Source organism: Myxocyprinus asiaticus, chromosome 11 (assembly GCF_019703515.2).
Source record: "Myxocyprinus asiaticus isolate MX2 ecotype Aquarium Trade chromosome 11, UBuf_Myxa_2, whole genome shotgun sequence".
In the NCBI taxonomy this organism is placed as follows: Eukaryota; Metazoa; Chordata; class Actinopteri; order Cypriniformes; family Catostomidae; genus Myxocyprinus; species Myxocyprinus asiaticus.
This window is the reverse complement of record NC_059354.1, coordinates 24,767,486-24,784,513: the sequence shown is the minus strand read 5'-3', so window position 1 is coordinate 24,784,513 and position 17,028 is coordinate 24,767,486. Positions and strand designations below refer to the sequence as shown.

At 36.3% G+C, this 17,028-nt stretch overlaps 2 protein-coding genes across 4 annotated transcripts in view; one reads left to right on the top strand and one right to left on the bottom strand.

Moving 5' to 3' along the window:
* The first annotated feature begins 818 nt into the window (after positions 1-818).
* LOC127448434 (ribulose-phosphate 3-epimerase-like) lies at positions 819-5,583 on the top strand. Its single transcript, XM_051710941.1, has 6 exons — positions 819-969; positions 1,333-1,412; positions 1,789-1,928; positions 3,733-3,867; positions 3,942-4,028; positions 4,798-5,583. The coding sequence occupies exons 1-6, from the start codon at positions 848-850 to the stop codon at positions 4,918-4,920; spliced, it is 687 nt and encodes a 228-aa protein (XP_051566901.1). The 5' UTR covers positions 819-847; the 3' UTR covers positions 4,921-5,583.
* Positions 5,584-5,833: 250 nt separating this feature from the next.
* LOC127448433 (melanophilin-like) overlaps positions 5,834-17,028 on the bottom strand; it is a 28,688-nt gene continuing 17,493 nt past the window's right edge. For 2 of the 3 annotated variants that reach the window (XM_051710937.1, XM_051710938.1), the window contains exons 7-15: positions 16,093-16,185; positions 13,980-14,151; positions 12,771-12,982; positions 12,414-12,512; positions 11,799-12,035; positions 9,830-9,976; positions 9,637-9,708; positions 9,414-9,450; positions 5,834-7,941 (exon numbers count right to left, since the gene is read on the bottom strand). In XM_051710937.1, coding sequence (XP_051566897.1) covers positions 7,895-7,941; positions 9,414-9,450; positions 9,637-9,708; positions 9,830-9,976; positions 11,799-12,035; positions 12,414-12,512; positions 12,771-12,982; positions 13,980-14,151; positions 16,093-16,185 — 1,116 coding nt within the window. In that variant the 3' untranslated portion in view covers positions 5,834-7,894. The remainder of the gene's footprint in view (positions 7,942-9,413; positions 9,451-9,636; positions 9,709-9,829; positions 9,977-11,798; positions 12,036-12,413; positions 12,513-12,770; positions 12,983-13,979; positions 14,152-16,092; positions 16,186-17,028) is intronic. The other variant, XM_051710940.1, reaches the window with a different exon arrangement.

The following is a 17,028-nucleotide window of genomic DNA, read 5'->3' as shown; positions in this document are numbered from 1 at the left end:
CACTCAGAGCGCTCGCGCTTGTTAAAGAGTGGCGTGCTGTCATAGCAACCATGTTCCGTTCCGTTTCCGTTTGTCCTACGAAGGCCGTATCGTTTAAACGAGATTTGTTTAAAGGAGGACACTCGGTATACTGCAGCCTTCAAAGGACGCGTCCTACCTAGCAAACAGCCTTCCAAACGAGACACAGCCATGAGAACAGAACATCGAGTTTTAATCAGTGGGGGGAAAAAATGACGATGACGAACGATGCTGATTATTAAATCTATGCTCATACTTGTGTTCTGTGATGTTTTAACAAGCAAATAAACTAAGTTAACAATAAACAACATTTTGGCTTTACATCATAATAACTATATTTTGTAGATTACAGAAATATAAAATATTTTGTAAAACATTATGAGAGATCATTTGTATTTTCCAGGGACCTACTGTAATATCATCCAATTTATTATTGTTATTATTATTATGTTTATTATTATGATTATTATTATTTTATAGATGGGTATCACTGTAATGCCTCTTCTTAAAGGTACACAGAGAGCTCAAGAGACAGATTTTCTCCATATTACCTTACACACATTGACACAGATACAATCCACCAATCCAACTGAAGAAAAAGAAAAAAACACTTGTCAGCATGCTTTAATGGTAACTTATGAAAATATGCTTCTGGTATGAGTTTTTCTAGCCTTAGTTTTTTATGATCAGCCCTGTCAGAAATAAGACGTTTTACTTTTTCTTCTCAAATACCGCCGCTTGCTGGCAATAACGAGATAACGCACGACTTTTATTTTGAAACGCGTCTATGAGTAGCGGAAGTGTGCAGTAGTGGAAGCAGACAGAAAGCATGGCGTACTCGGCGAAAATAGGACCTTCTATTTTGAGCAGCGATCTGTCACAGCTCGGGAGGGAGTGTGAAAGAATGATGGAGTGCGGTGCAGACTATCTGCACCTTGACGTTATGGATGGGTGAGAAATAAAGTTTGTAGTTCTTCATTTAACTTTACCACCGCATGATGACCTGCAGACAGTTATAGCGACCAGTTCAATTATATATTTTTGTATTCCAAATTAATAGGCATATGGTCATTCATTGATAGTATACCTGTTAATTGGTAAAAATACTTTACACATGCCTGAAACTGACCAGATTATCACTATAAAGTATAGCAATAGGCTATACTTTTGTCATAATAATAAAAACATATGATTAGTATTAGTGAATTAAACTTGTTCGTCTTAAAGTTGGGGTGGTATTGGAACCATCACGTGTCAGAAGTTAAGAAATGTAACCCTTATCTTTCTGGAACTTCTGTTCTTTTGCGTCTTTAGGCATTTTGTTCCAAACATCACATTTGGACATCCAATGGTGGAGTGTTTACGACATTCTATTGGTCCTGATCCATTTTTTGGTGAGTTTCAGTCTTTGCGAAATTTAATCTCGTCATGTTTCTATTGATTTTAACTGCACACAGGCTTCCCCTCTTTGAGGGACAGTTTGGTTTAGTGATTTGCTGGAGTTTGGCACCCATCATGAGAGAGAGAGAGACCAGAAGTCAATTGCATTGGTCAATGTTCAGTTCTTCCTAAACAATTGTTAAATCACATAGCAGTCAGTTGAAATTCGTTTTATGATTCTTTAAGAAATATAAGATCCTATCCTGGATTCTCTCACGTTTTTGTCTGGGTTGTTAAATAACCATTACTTGTAGGACAAACCAAGTAAAATATTGTTGTATTTGCTCCATGCACATGTGAAGGTTTTGCTTACTGTTTGGCTTATTGCAGACATGCATATGATGGTGTCAAGGCCAGAGCAGTGGGTGAAGCCTATGGCTGCCGCAGGAGCCAGTCAGTACACGTTTCACCTGGAAGCCACCACCAACCCTGGCAACCTCATAAAGGAAATCCGAGAGAGTGGCATGAAGGTCTGTGGAAAAAAGGAGAAGCTGTCATTATTGTTTATTTATGCTTTTCATTGAAATACAGCATACACAAAGACATGTAAAGTTGAAATTATTGAGACATACGGTTTGATTAACTTATAACATGTGTATTATGTCAGCTAATTTGCATACTTGTTATATTCTAGGTGGATACTTGTTTTTTTTTTTTTGACTGCTAGAGAGCTGTTAATTTAGCCTAGCCTTTATTAAGCCTTGGGTTCCTTCAAGAATTTTCAGTAGGTTTTTAAAATAAAATGAGGTCTGTGGTTAAAGGGATAGTTCACCCAAAAAATTAAAATTCTCTTATCTGTTACTCACCCTCATGCCATCCCAGATGTGTATGACTTTTTTTCTGCAGAACACAAAGACTGTCTCAGCTCTGTAGGTCCATACAGTGCAAATGAATGGTGCCCAGAACTTTCAAGCTCCAAAAGCTCATAAAGGCAGCATAAAAGTAATCCATCAGACTCCAGTGGTTAAATCCATCTTCAGAAGCAATATGATAGGTGTGGGTGAGAAACAGATCAATATTTAAGTCCTTGTTTAATTGTTGTCCTCTTAATATATCTTATGGCATGTACATTTATGTATTTCTCTTGATATGTGTTTTCTAGTATACCATATATAAAAGTATAATGTATGTCTAAGACATCTTTTTGAATATTTGTGTATTTGAGTATGTATCAACTAGAAGAGTTATGGTAAATGCTTTACTCTGACCTATAAATGGAATCTGTTGCACTTGTTTTACTTTCACAACGTTGATGCTGTAAATCGAAAACGTTTTGTTTCTGCATTGAGCACTTTGGTACTTTTTGCACTTATTTGGCCTCTTAATAAATTTCCTTGAATTTATTTATGTGGACATTGTATGCAAGCTTTTTCTTTTCTTGGATTTGAGCCTATGCATTGAAGCAATATACTGTTGATATATAAGCTTTTCAGTGTTTGCAATGGATGTATTTTTACTGGGGTTTTTTTTTTGCCTAGTCCTTTTTTACTATAAATCTCCACTTTCAATTTCCTTTTTTGTTTTGTTTTTGGGGATTCGCTTTCTTTGTGCATATCGCCACCTACTGGTTGGTGCTGGTCAAAGGTGGAGATTTATAGTAAAAAATTATTTAAATATTTATCTGTTTCTCACCCACATGCATCATATTGCTTCAGAAGACATGGATTTAATCACTGGAGTCTTATGGATTACTTTTATGCTGTCATCATGTGCTTTTTGGAGCTTCAAAGTTCTGGCCACCATTCACTTGCATTGAATGGACTTACAGAGCTGAGATATTTTCTACAAATTTTCATTTGTATTCTGCAGAAAAAAGAAAGTCACACATCTGGGATGGCATGAAGGTGAGTAAATCGTGAGAGAATTCTCATTTTTAGGTGAACTATTCCTTTAAATATACTTGAAGACTTTTGTTGTACTATATAAATACCACACAGTCATACCATTAAATGTGAAGTTTGAAGCTGGTGTTTTCTTAATACTCATAAATCATAGAAAAAATGCTTTTCTAAACCACATTGAAACTTCCATAGGTAACCCCTGTTGTATTTGTGTTGGGAGCTGGACTTGTGTTCTTTTGGTTAAGAACTATGATTCTGAGTTCTTAGATTTCAGGCGCCCTCTGCTGAATAATTGAGGAATTTAGAGACACATGTCACTACTTTTGCATACAAACTAGATGTAGAGAAACACTTGTTTGTGTGACCTAGACCAAGTGTTGTATATAAAACAGTAATATCCAGTTGTATTTAAAAAAAATTTTTTTTTATGTAGGTCGGTCTTGCCATCAAACCTGTGACAGCTGTTGAGGAATTAGCACCATGGGCTGGACAGATCGATATGGCTCTTGTCATGACAGTTGAACCTGGCTTTGGTGGTCAGAAGTTTATGGAAGATATGATGCCAAAGGTACAAGAGTAAGTCTCATTTAGATTCCTCAGACAGCAGCAGTGGACAATGAAGATGCTTGTGTATCTCCACAGGTGAGCTGGCTAAGAAGTCAGTTTCCTTCTCTGGACATTGAAGTGGATGGAGGAGTTGGCCCAGACAGCATCCACAGATGTGCTGAGGTACATGAGTCCATTCCAGTGTTCTCTATTGTAACATAGCTTGAATATCATTACATGGAAAAGCTGGAAATATCATGGAATTTTACAGATGTGTTTTCCTGGCATGGAAAAAATAATGGAAATTTCTATAATATATATATATATATATATATATATATATATATATATATATATATATATTTTCCTTTGTTGTACATTATTTAATAGGCTAGCTATTAGTCTTGTGTTGAATAAAACTTTCTTGCAAGCCATAGTGATATCCGATTTATGAGTGAATCATTGTTCCAAGTCATTTCTGTTCAAAGAATTGGTTCTTTGAAACCGATTCACAGATTTATCGGTATAATTTTGTAAGTGAATCGGTCTGAATTTAAATGACTTATAACAGTTCTTAATCAGTAATCACAAATGACTGAAAAGGTCATGGAAAAGACATAGAAATTAATTGGTCAAAAAGTTTGGGATCTTTTTTTTAATTTATTTATTTTTAACTCTGTTTACATGCTTTGTTACAGTTTTGCTTGAAGAGTGTTGTTTTTTTTAAATGCATTTAGACTTAGAGCCACTTTATTCTTATTAGATTGCTGTCTAATGAGTAATACAACAGCAACACAATTACTTATGCTGTTCTCTCACATATTTATCTGGATTTATTAGTTAGATTTGATTGGATATCAAAACTAACGGGTGCATTGCAATGAGTTTTTTACTGCATTCCTCTGGAAATTACATCAAGTTGTGAATTACTCCTCTTTTCCAACTCTCCTAGGCTGGAGCTAACATGATCGTGTCTGGCAGTGCCGTAGTGGGCAGTGATGACCCCCGCTCCGTAATTGCCCTCCTCAAAAACGTTGTTATTGAGGCAATCCAGAAACGTTCTTTGGACCGCTGATCATCTTGACTTTTTACCTCAGTCCATTTTCAGTTACCACTGAAAGTTATTGTTGCTGCAGTCTTTGAAATGATTCAGTTTTAATGTAGAAAATTGTTATTGAATGTTCAGTGGTGCTTGTGAATGGACATAACCTAGTGCTGGATGTGCCAAGAACAGTCCCTAAAAAGACTCTTGTTTGGATTCCACAGGAGTTTTCAGATGCATATGGCCATCAAGAACTGCATAACTTCAGACAGAATGTCTCTTGTCTCTCTGTCAGCAATATGACCATTCCTCTCTTAATGATATGTTCGGATTTAAAATCTGTTTCCCCAAACCAAATTATAGCTCATTTATCATTTCTCTCATATTACCTGTAACAGTGTGTGTGACAGATTAAATGGCTACGACATTGATGATAAAGCTGCTGATTACTATTTTGTTTCAACAGTCATGCATTCTCTTTTATCAGGTTAAAATACACATACTGTAATACTTATAATAACCTCATTTACTGCAGATCACAGCTGTTCAAGTGATTTATGACTGTTTATTGAACATTCTGTCATTCTTTTTTTTTTTTTTCTAGAGGACTCTGAAATGATAATTATTAATCAAAAGAGTTTAAATGGTGTTATTTGTCATTGTTTTGACCAAGGAATTAATAAATATGAACAAGCATTTGGCCAGTACTGAACATAGCGTAACACAACAAGATTGAGAACATTGAAGTGAGTCAGTAAGGCTACATCTGTTAACAGTTCATCATCAAAACAAGTACAATAACACATTTTAACCCATACATTAATGTGTGAAATTTATGTGAATTGAAATATTTAAGTGACTAAGCAAATGGAAATAAGTGTGCAAATTCATCCAAAAACAGAAGCAGATGCTTTGATGAAATTTGTAATTATCTGTAAGCATCTAGTGTCAGTCCACAGCCTCTGGATAGCAGGTCCTGTGCTTTCCAAAAGTTGATCCTTCACTTTTTTGTGCCATCCTTCGCCCAAATCTTCCAACGGGCCATATTCCTCTGCCTTTATACCACAGGGCATTAATATTTGGATCTGTTGGGAATAATAGAAAAATAAAATAAAAATAGGACCCCTTGATCCCTATAAATCAACAATATTTGTGCTGGTTTGTGGTTTTCTTGAGAAAACATTTCATGATTTTACATTGAAGTGCTACCTTGACTATCAGAAAAGAAACATTTTCAGAAATATCTGATGTTTGGGAGTTTTCATGTTCTCCCCGTAATCGCTTTGGTTTCCTCTGGATGCTCCGGTTTCCCCCACAGTCCAAAAGATATGCAGGTTAAGTTTATTGGAGACCCTAAATTGCCCATAGGTGTGAGTGAGAGTGTGAATGTATATGCCTGTGTGTGTTTCCCTGTGATGGACTGGCCACCTGCCCAGGACTGCATTTCCCAAAAGCATCGTAAGCCTAAGTAGATCTTAGAAACCGCTGGCGACAATGGTCTCGACAATCAACTTAAGCTTGCAATGCATTTGGGAAACCCGGGCCAGGATACCCATGACCCTACATAGGACAAGCGGCTATAGAAGATGTATGGATCTGATATTTGTAGTGACAATAAAAGCAATTGAAATTTTCAGTTTGGAAATTTGCACCTCTGAACTCCAGCGAATGTAATGGTAGATCATCATGAGATTTTGGCTGGGTAAGATGCATTAACAGCATAAGGATACAGAGCAGCGCACACAGCTTTACAGCCATGGGTCAGTGTATGGCACAAGAGTGAGGTAATTGTAACCTGCAAAAATTAATAAGAAACAGCAATACAATCAAAGCACAGTCATTTGTCTTTCTCCAAATAATAATAAAAAAATATCAAAACAGAAAAAATATATATAAATAAATTGACAACAGAATACAAAAATGTACTATGAGAAGTACAGCACCAAATAATTACAGTTTTTGGATAATATTTAAATGTGGAAATTCAATGCTAACATCTGGTTCTGGCTTCTAATTTCATAGAGTTCTTAATGTCTTCCATGCCTCCACATTTGATTAATTACTCTGTATTGACACTTACAGAATGTTGCAAGATGTTCACCTCCTGGTATATTATTCTGTGATCCTCAATTGACAAATAAAAAGATCCTTTAGTGAAGAGTAAGCATAAGTGTCTTGTCTTCTAGGTTGCAGTTTGTCAGAGGATATCTTGAGTGAAAGGAGTTTTCTTGAGAGGCTTCCTGGAGTCTTTCTAAGAGGTTAAGGAGATGCTCTAGTGTGATCCACCGATTTATATCCCCTCTGGGGGAGGGTGAATACTACACAGCTTGCATGTATACACAAAATATCCTTATTCTAAACATGTGATGTTGGAATATGTGTTAGAATTGCGCTGTTCAGTTAATCAGTGCTGAAACGGAGCAGAGGACAATGAGATTTGAGTAGTGTTAGATATTTAATGAGCAAAAAAAAAAAAAAAACTTACAATCATTTATCATATCTGAAAAATGTATCAAATACAGTATTGTATGCAATATACTGAGGGAAATAAATTTCATTAGGTCTTTATCTGAATTTAATTCAGACATTAAATATCGAAAATATTATAATATAGAAATACTCTTAAGGTGTTTTATTATTTAAACAACAGGAGTTAATAAGTGCTACTGTATGTAGACAGAAAAACATAGTTTCTGTCATGCATAATTGACATTCTGATACATTTTTTATTCTAAGAGAAAAAAAGTGCATGTTACAAGTTGAGCCTCTCATTATATCCGAGTAATCTGACACTAAACAATAATCTACTGAAAGCAATTAAAGCAATTATGAAATATATCTTAACTCTTAATTAAATATATCACCTTAACGAGATGGGAGTCCAGGCCACAAACACTTACAGCTAATTCTCTTAACCGTTATATAAAATATGCCTTATGTAAAGTGATTTGTGGGTTTGTATTCCATCACAGCTTACTAAAAATATGTTAAAATGCATAAGCTTGATTCACATGATGCTCAGCTTCCTTAAAGATCTTGCTTCATTGCTGGCTCCTTCAGAGAAAGCAAAAAGAACATTATTAGAACATGAGACACGTTTCCTTAATTTTCCTCTTCCATGAATACTGACTGAACTTTTCTCTGTGGTGTGTCTCCCATGTCTTTGCATGTCTGCAAACTGATGGAAATGTGATACGAAGTGACCAATAAAGTGTTTTTGGTGACTTTCTGAGAAGGCAACCTGATAAGCATTTCTATTAATTCCACTAAAGCTCACATCAGTACCAAACTGAAAATTTTCCATAGCCCCTTTCATGTCCACAGGAGGTTGACAGACGATTTGTTCCTGAGGCTGAGCAGGGGACCTGACTGCTATCTGAAAGTCACTGTGTATGGTTCAAAATGTATTATGAGGCACGTTAAGAAATAAAACTAACACTTGCAAGGTTCAGATGTCTTATGATGATTTACAAATACTTACCACTTGTATTCTGGAATGGCCTCCACTACATAATCAAATACTGAATTAAACAATAGCATCCCTTATTATGTGCAGAGGTTTCTTGACAACTGACCAAAGATGTCACATAAGAATCTAGTTTAGTTCAGTACACCTACTTTTACTACATTTTAAATATTATATTTACATGTATACATTTGACAGATACTTTTATGTACAGCGCCTTAGTGCATTTGAGCTATTCATTTTATAAGTAGACTACATACATTCCCTGGGAATCAAACCCATGACCTTGGCATTGCTAGTGTTGTGCTTAACCAGTTGAGGGAATATAGAGTATATTATCAAAGACTATTTAGCAGAGAAAGGCTACTTCTTTTAAAATGAATAGGAGAAACTGGAACACCCAATGGCCAACGGATATGGAAAAGGAAGTCCCACCTTACAGGTAAAAGAGTCAATCACCTTTCAGACACAGACACCGCCTGTCAATCAACTCGAAAATGCTCATGCTCACTAGCTACACAAGCAGTGAAAATAGTGTTTTTTAGCGTAATCTGAGGGAAGGAAGCACAATTTATGATATCAGTGTTATCAGATTTTACTGCTGATTTGAAATATGTTTTTTGATCGTAGCCTTGACTAACCATTTTGGAGATTTCGGTCTTCCCCCTTTCAAGTAGATAGGAGCTGTACTTGTATGCCGCTTGTTTATATAGAAAAATAGCTGCCCAGCCTGCCGGAGAGCTTTACAAAGATGGCTGCCAAGTGGACTGACTTGCCTTGCCTTGAAAAGCACTTTGATATTGCTCAAATGATATTTTTAAGTTTAATCCCAAGCCTCCTATCTAAATATTTTACTGTTTAAGTTGAACACTCTGATAATACTACATCAAAAGAAACTGAAGAAATTTGGTGTCAGCAGAGTCATTAACATTTCCATAAAGAGGCATTAATTGCCCTCTGGATTTGATTTTCATGGTTTTTTTAATAATTAGATTGAGTAAAAATATTGGAATGGAAATGAAAGATTAGACATTAAAGAATGCTGAGAATTTGCTCTTACTTGGAAAATCATTCAACATCCTTGAAGACTGAGAAGCCTGCATGAAAGAGGAAAGACATGAGAACAATATTTAGCCTCTTTTTGAAATTGCTTTAGCAATCCGTTTTTCTAACACAGACATGTTTCTCTGTGAACGGATTAGAACTAACAGTTCAGGTAACTGAAATATGAGACAGGAATATGGGATTATTTGAGCAGGTGGTTCTCTACATACTGTACATACCCGTCTACGGGAGGACTCCATTGACATTCCCGCAGCACTCAAAGCAGCAATTCTTTTCTGAATGTCTGTGACCTTTAAATGAATCAAAGGGCTGTGGTTAACTGACAGCTAATGCAAATTATAAGTCTAGAACAACAATAAGGTGGATAAATAAATGTGGATTCAATTTTAAAGTTTAGACTGAGTGTCGTACCCCGCTTTGAGTGCTCTGAACACTAGCTGCTGCCATTGCAACCTTTCCCTCCAGTTGTGACAGCTCACAGCTGGTTGTGTTACCAAGCTCAAAGGAACTCACTCTCCTCTGCTTTTTGAGGGATTTATGCACATCTGGTTTTGCTTTCTGGAGTACACACAATGAGAAACACACAATAAATATTAAGAACATCAGACTGGGTTCAAAGCAAATTGTTCCAAACATCAACATAGTAAAAAAAGAATTTTTCAGCAAACTTGAAAAATCAAGGCAACATGATGCAGTAAGATTTTTGAGTTTTCTAAACAACTGTTTAATATTTGTCTTCAGTAACATTGCTTTATTTAGCCAATGTGAATTTTTTTTCTTCACTAAATGCAAAGATTCTTGTTTTGAGAGAATTACTAACTGTATGTTCTGCCACTATTAATTCACAATGGAGGAATTCTCATTTTGTCACCATTTCTATTACATTTACATTAAAGGGGTCATGTCATGAGTAATCAAATTGTCCTTGGTATTTTGACAAATAAAAGGTCTTTCTACTATAAAAACATACTGTGAATTTTAGAATTCGAAACTGAATCCCCAATGCAATAAAAGCATGTATTGAAACCAAGCTGCCAAAACACCTCGTTCTCTACTTCCGTAGTATTGTAATCTCACAAAAGGTGCTCATTAATTCATGATCGCCTCTACAGCAAAAACATCAACACCTACTTTACATCATCTCATACTTACATCAGTTTTTATGCATTTCCAGGGATGTGCATTTCAGTGCAGGATGATACCGGCAACTGGATGTGTGAGTCTTCATTGTGCTTTGGACTATGTGTGTGCATAATGTTGATGTGTCTTCAGTGAATTTCAGTGTGGATTGCATGTTTTGTAAACTTGTATCAGCGTAATTGCTAGTGAACCAGTCATAAAACGATTCAAGTTTGCTAAGGAATTGTTATTGAAGGGTGGTAAGTTAAAACACTTGCAACAGATCAACAACATTTATTAACAGCTCCATTCATGAATATTTCAAAAGTCACAGTTCACAGTTTCATGACTGTTTGATAGTTTATGGTGCTGACACACTGTTTACAACGGGCGTGTCCGTTGACGCGACACAGCGGCTTGAAGCTGTCTACACCGGGTGCATTGACACAAACTTTCTAGTGTTTATTTGTGTTGTTGGCAGTAGTAGCGCCAGCGTGTGCAGCGCAAAATGGAATGGGACATCTGTTTACTGTCGCCGCAACGTGACACAACGGATGCTTCCATGGTAGACAGCATCATTGATCATAATGGATTCTATTGTTTTAAACATGACTCTCGCGCCCAGTGTGGACAGGGTATGAGTGATAACAGTTGTACTTGAGATGAACAGTTTTATATATTCGGATGCAATTTCTTGGATGCGCGTTATGTGTAAACCCTGAAATTTAGTTTGATAAATGTTGTGGTCTTGTGGAGTTTGTTCATTCTCTTCCAATTAAGTTTCAAAAATGGCTGAATTTGAGGAGCAGCACAATGTTAGCCAATCAGAACAGTGGGCATTTACGTTGAGAAGCTGAGGACAAAACCGAGCTTTTCAGACAGAGGGCCTGAGACAGGGTGGAAAATTATCATATATTATTAAACTATGACTGTTTTAATGAAAAAAAAAAAAAAAAAACGTTACTAACATTATCAGTGGACCTCAGAGAAGACCATAAAACTGTATAAAAAAGTGCATTTCATGACCCCTTTAAGTTAACTGCAATCTTTGCCTCTGAAGAGAGATATGTCTTGTAAGGCAAGACAGTATATACAGTTGTTTTTTTAAATAATCTTTTTAGTCTCTAGCAAAGGGCTTTAGATCAGGAGTTTGTGAAGCATTTATGAGGAAATTGTGACAATCTCTGAAATGAATAAGAATTTACAGATTATGGTTTACACATTTAAGTATTTTAGAGCTGAATGCTAATATTTTCCCTACCCATTCATTCACCAAAGGCCACTCATGTCTGACAAGTCCAGCTGAAGTTCTTCTCATAGCTGTAGTGTGATAAACAGCTTCTTGCTTTGGAGAGTTCTCTGAAGATTTTGTTGCATCATCCTCATCAGAGGACAGGCCTTTGTCACTTATTTTTTCAGTAAGTTCATCAAGTTTTTTCCTGAGCTCAAGCTCCTCTAGGTCAGCTAGAGACAGATCCTCCTCTTTCTCTGGCTCAACCTAGAGGGAGAGCAGTACAACTACATGAAGATCTGAAGTCACTGAAGGATTTCTGCTTTCTTTGGTGGCAAAGAAGAAAATTATCTTTAGTAATTGCAAATAATGCGAACTTTTCTCAACTGTGTCCTGTTGATAAGTGTTTTTGAGATGATAAAATATTTAGGCTATCATGGACTTATCCATAAATGTGGATGGTTTCTTCTTCTGAGGTTGAAAGCAAAATGGTAATAAATATATAAATATAATAAATAATTCTAACTTTAAATGCACACTTTTTTATTCACTGACCCAACATTAGGTTATATTCTTTATTTTATTGCATCCCCTTAAAATAGCCTTTATTTTATAGCATGATTTTACACAGTTTTTTATAATTACCTGTTCCATTGATCCTCCAGTTACTGGAACTGTCATTTTCTGCTCCAAACGGCAGAGAAGTGTCTCGATTGCTGACATACGCTTACTGAGCTCAATAATCTTGTGTCAGATAGATAAAACATGTATGCGTTACATGGGTATGTGATGGGTCAGCAACACCAAAATTGTGAACCAAAGCCTGAATCAAACTTAGAAGCCCCATTCGGGAAGCTCGGACCAAACTGTAAAGCCCCATTATGCTATAGAGGAATGAATGGACTTTTGTCTTATCACAACTCTGCATTTAAACACAGGCGTCGAGACATACAGTTATGTCACATCAGTTTGACAGTTATAACATGACTTTTATGACTTTACCTGTGGGGGAATGTCATCTGGTGAGGGCTCCCTCTGTAGGGGAGGACTGTATATGAGATTAATCTGAGACTCATCATCATCTTCTGAGTCATCCAGGCTATAGGAAAGCTCTTGGTGGAGGTAATAGTTAGAACTGCCAGCTGAGGAAATGCTCATCTTAGACTGGGAACGAGCTTTTGTCATCCTCTGCTCTAGGTGCGGCGTGCAATCATCTGCAGAGGGCAAAACAAAATATTTGGCATCTGAATATCTTCTGTTGAAAAGACCAGCATGGTCCCCAGCATATGTTGTGTTTTGGATGCTGGCATGCTGATGTCCCCACAAATGCTTCCTAATCAGCTTGAACGGCAAGGTCAATAGCTACAGCAGATAGACCATGCTAGTTGACCAGCTTCAACTGATAAGATTCGCTGGTATATCTTTGCTATGCTGGTCTACCAGCTAGACCAGCACCAGACCAATATAAACCAGCCTGGACCAGCATGGAAATTCATGCTGTGCAAAAGTGGTCTTTTTTTTACCAGTGTTTTAAACACTTGAAGGTACTGTAAGTGATTTTTTTCATGGAAAAGTATGCAAAAAAACTTTCCTACTCCCTGAAAGATATTAATAATTAAAGTGTCCTCAGATATCTCACCTGTTTCTGTGACAGCTGTAGACTTTGTAAACAGCAAACAAAAGTGTGTCCACGGATCACGCGCATTGAAGCTTTTCACCTGTCAATCAGTTTGCTCGTTCTCATAGCGTTGTATTTGAAGTGGATCACTGAGGCTATGATTCATAATGTTTTTCAGTTGAGGGCGCTGTTGTGCCACTGTGGAATTTGACAGCCACAGAAACAAACAACGCTGCTCTTTTGCTCGGTTTGGTCTCAAAATTACCTTTGGAAGGAGGAGGTTTTGGAATTAGGAGGCACGGCTAATTCAACGGCTCAGTCACATGAAAGCTTCAGAACACTAAAATTGCTTACAGCACCTTTAACAATGTGAGAGGTGTAAGAGTTCAAAGGGTAGTTAGTCCACCAACTGAATATTATCCTTTTTTTTGTTTTTGTTTTTTGTGTTTTTAACCAAATTTAATTTATAGTGTGCTTGGTCAATATTCCCAGCACAAGTTAAAACTCGCTGACAGTAGGAACAAAATGGATGTCTTGAAGGGGAACCCCATCCACATTTAAAGAGTCTTGGAAAAGATTGAGGCACATCTTACCAAAAAAATGAGAAGGTTTGTCCAGATTTCTTTGGCTGATTTGAAACATATCCTTCATCTCATCACCTTTGCCATGAGCTCCATTCTCCAGGATCTGCTTAAAGGTTGTGGACCAGTCCTCTTCAACTACTGAACCTTTACTCTGGGTTATTTTCTCCTGGCAACCTGAGTACTGAGAGAATCACATACATTGTCACATAGAGCAATGACCTGCTAAAAATCAAAGCCAACATTTTTTGAAACTCATAGGAATACATGCATGTGGCTATACAAATGAAAACAAAAATTGCATTTTGTTATACGTTTATATATATATATATATATATATATATATATATATATATATATATATATATATATATATGTGAGTGTGTGTGTGTGTGTGTGTGTAAAACAAATATTAAACAAATATTATCAGATGTACCAATTCAGTATGACCCTGGACTGGAATCAAAAGCCTCTATAAATCAGGGCCTTGAAATTTTTTCACAGAACTGTTACCCCTGTCTTACTTATTTTGTGTTTTAATGAATATTTCCAACATTTTAAAGGTGCACTCAGTATTTCACTTGTATTTTTTTTAGAAAATGTCGCCTTAAAATTACACTGACACCTAGGGGCATGGATGCAGCATCATTCATACTAGGGATATGCACAGATAATCGACTTTCAGTTAACATTTCAATGCACCACTATTAGAATACCAAAATCACTATTCGGTTATTCTACACTTGCAATAAAGTGTTCAACCCAACCAAAACTCGATGAGTTCCAAAAGTTTTTCAAGTATAGGGTGAGTAAGGGGTGGCTGAAACATGCTTTTGTGTGTGTCTGCGCTGTTTTCATACTCTTAACAAAGGGAGTAGATTTGGTTTGAACACTGGGGGGTTGCAGCGTGAAGAATTTACAAGTTTCCATTGATTATAGTATAAATATTGGGGGATCACCACATTTTTAGACATCAAGTAAAGTTAAACAGAACTTTTATTTTTATAAACACATCTCGAAACACCTGTGTTGTGTTTCATTCATTGTGCTGCGTTCTGAAAAAGTTAAGATTGCAAAAAGGGACTGTATGTGACTGTTACACCATTAAAAATTATTCCAAGATGTTTTTCACCAAGCAAAGTTTCAGCACTTCATAAACAGTAAGACAGTAAGTGTTTTTTCCCTTTTGGTCTGGTGTGCATATTTACACACAATAATTAGAAAAAAAAAAGCATTAAAGCATTTAGCAAATAAAAGCAGACTGAAGAGGCTAATTAACTGCAGCATTATAACTCCACAAACATGACAATACTTGCGTTTGCTGCCTCACGAAAATGTGAACCTGCTCGGACAGAGCGCATATACAGGCAGTGACGGTTTGATTTTTTTGTTTGATTTTATCATTTGAAGATCTATGTATTGTGCTATTAGCTCACTGTGCACTTTATCTGTTGCTATTTTGAGTAGTGTTTGAGGAAATTCCATTGCAATAAAAGTTCTTTATTCCTGAGTCCCTACTCCCAATGAAAAAATGATTAACCATTTGTGAAACTTCGCAGTTAACCAAATGTTAAAAATAGTAACTGTGCACATCCCTAATTCAAACGCACTAGTTTTTAGGTACCAATGCCATTGTAGACATTCACAATTTACACTCAGTCAGGATTAATTTGAAAGTGTCCAATAACAGGGTGGTTGCAAAGACTAAGCAAGTAGTATTTTGGTCATGTGATTCTAATATGGCAGCCCCAATGAGGGGTCCTCTCCATGTACAATAAAACAGCTTTTACTGTATAAGGTTACTATTATGACTGGAGTCTTCATCTTATATGAGTGGTCATGATTTTGTACATAAGTTTCAAAATTAAAATTAATTTCTTTAGAAGTAAACCTTTAAAAAAATTTAATTACTGAGTGCATCTTTAAAATTTCAACAAATTTCAAATCAACAGGTACTGGCATTGAAGTTACTCCCTGTTGTAAGACGGCCCCTGAGCATCAGTGCAATTATTATGTTTCTCTGCAAACTTCAGTCTTTCAGTGTTTGCTGGATGATATTTAAAATCCACAGTTCAAGACATCTGCTTAGTTATTACACCAGAGGTATATGATAAAACATACGAACCAGCAAGAAATGAGGCTGAGAATAAGCAGAGCTCTCAATACCAAGATTAAAATCAAGAGGATCAACAGGAAGCAGCCGTCTGCCTCTTCTGGTCTTAAAGGAGAAAGAATTAAATGTTTAATTTTTATTCTCTATATTACACTCATTAAAACAGTACCAATGTATTCTATCTATCTATCTATCTATCTATCTATCTATCTATGCATCCTTCCGTCCATCCATCCATCCATCCATCCGTCTATCCGTCTGTCTGTCTGTCCGTCCGTCCATCCGTCCTTCTGTCTGTTTGTCCAAGAAAGGTTGTCACATAAGGTCAATGTGTGTTCAATTAACTGCTTCATTTTCTTTTTTTTTTAATTAATTTTTACTGGCAACAAGCTGTGTGTGATTGGTGCTTCTACAGCGACCTACGAGATTTATTTTCTCTACTCTCCGATTTTTTTTTATGGTGCTCAGTGATTTACAAACGAAAGGCCCAGCTGGCAATTACTGTAATGTAAAAGTGCACTCAGCAATTTTTTCCTCATTAAAAAAGTTAACTTCTAAAGAGATGTATTGCAATTTTGAAACACGTATCATGAACACTCACTTTGGACAAAGACTCACAGTCATATCAGTAACCTGACGTGATATTAAATATTCTACATGGAGAGAGTCCCCTCAAGGGGGCTGTCATTTAGGATCACATGACCAGCCAGATAGGTCATGCCTTATCTCAGTAACTGCCTTGTTATAGGACACTTTACCAGATTAATTAAATTAATCATGGCTGACTGTAAATTTCTACAATGCCATCAGTAACTGAAAACTATGAGTTTGAATGATGCTGCATCCAGGCCACAAAGTGTTAGTTTCTGGGTTTTCATCCAAAATGTTTAGCATTTTTTAAGCGCATTTCTAAAAATGTTACTTAAGAAAATACGAATTATTGCACAT

Coding starts and splice junctions, on each gene's coding strand:
- LOC127448434 (XM_051710941.1), top strand. CDS start 848: ATGGCGTACTCGGCGAAAATAGGACCTTCTATTTTGAGCAGCGATCTG. Junction 970..1,332: donor CACCTTGACGTTATGGATGG/GTGAGAAATAAA, acceptor TTGCGTCTTTAG/GCATTTTGTTCCAAACATCA. Junction 4,029..4,797: donor GCATCCACAGATGTGCTGAG/GTACATGAGTCC, acceptor CAACTCTCCTAG/GCTGGAGCTAACATGATCGT.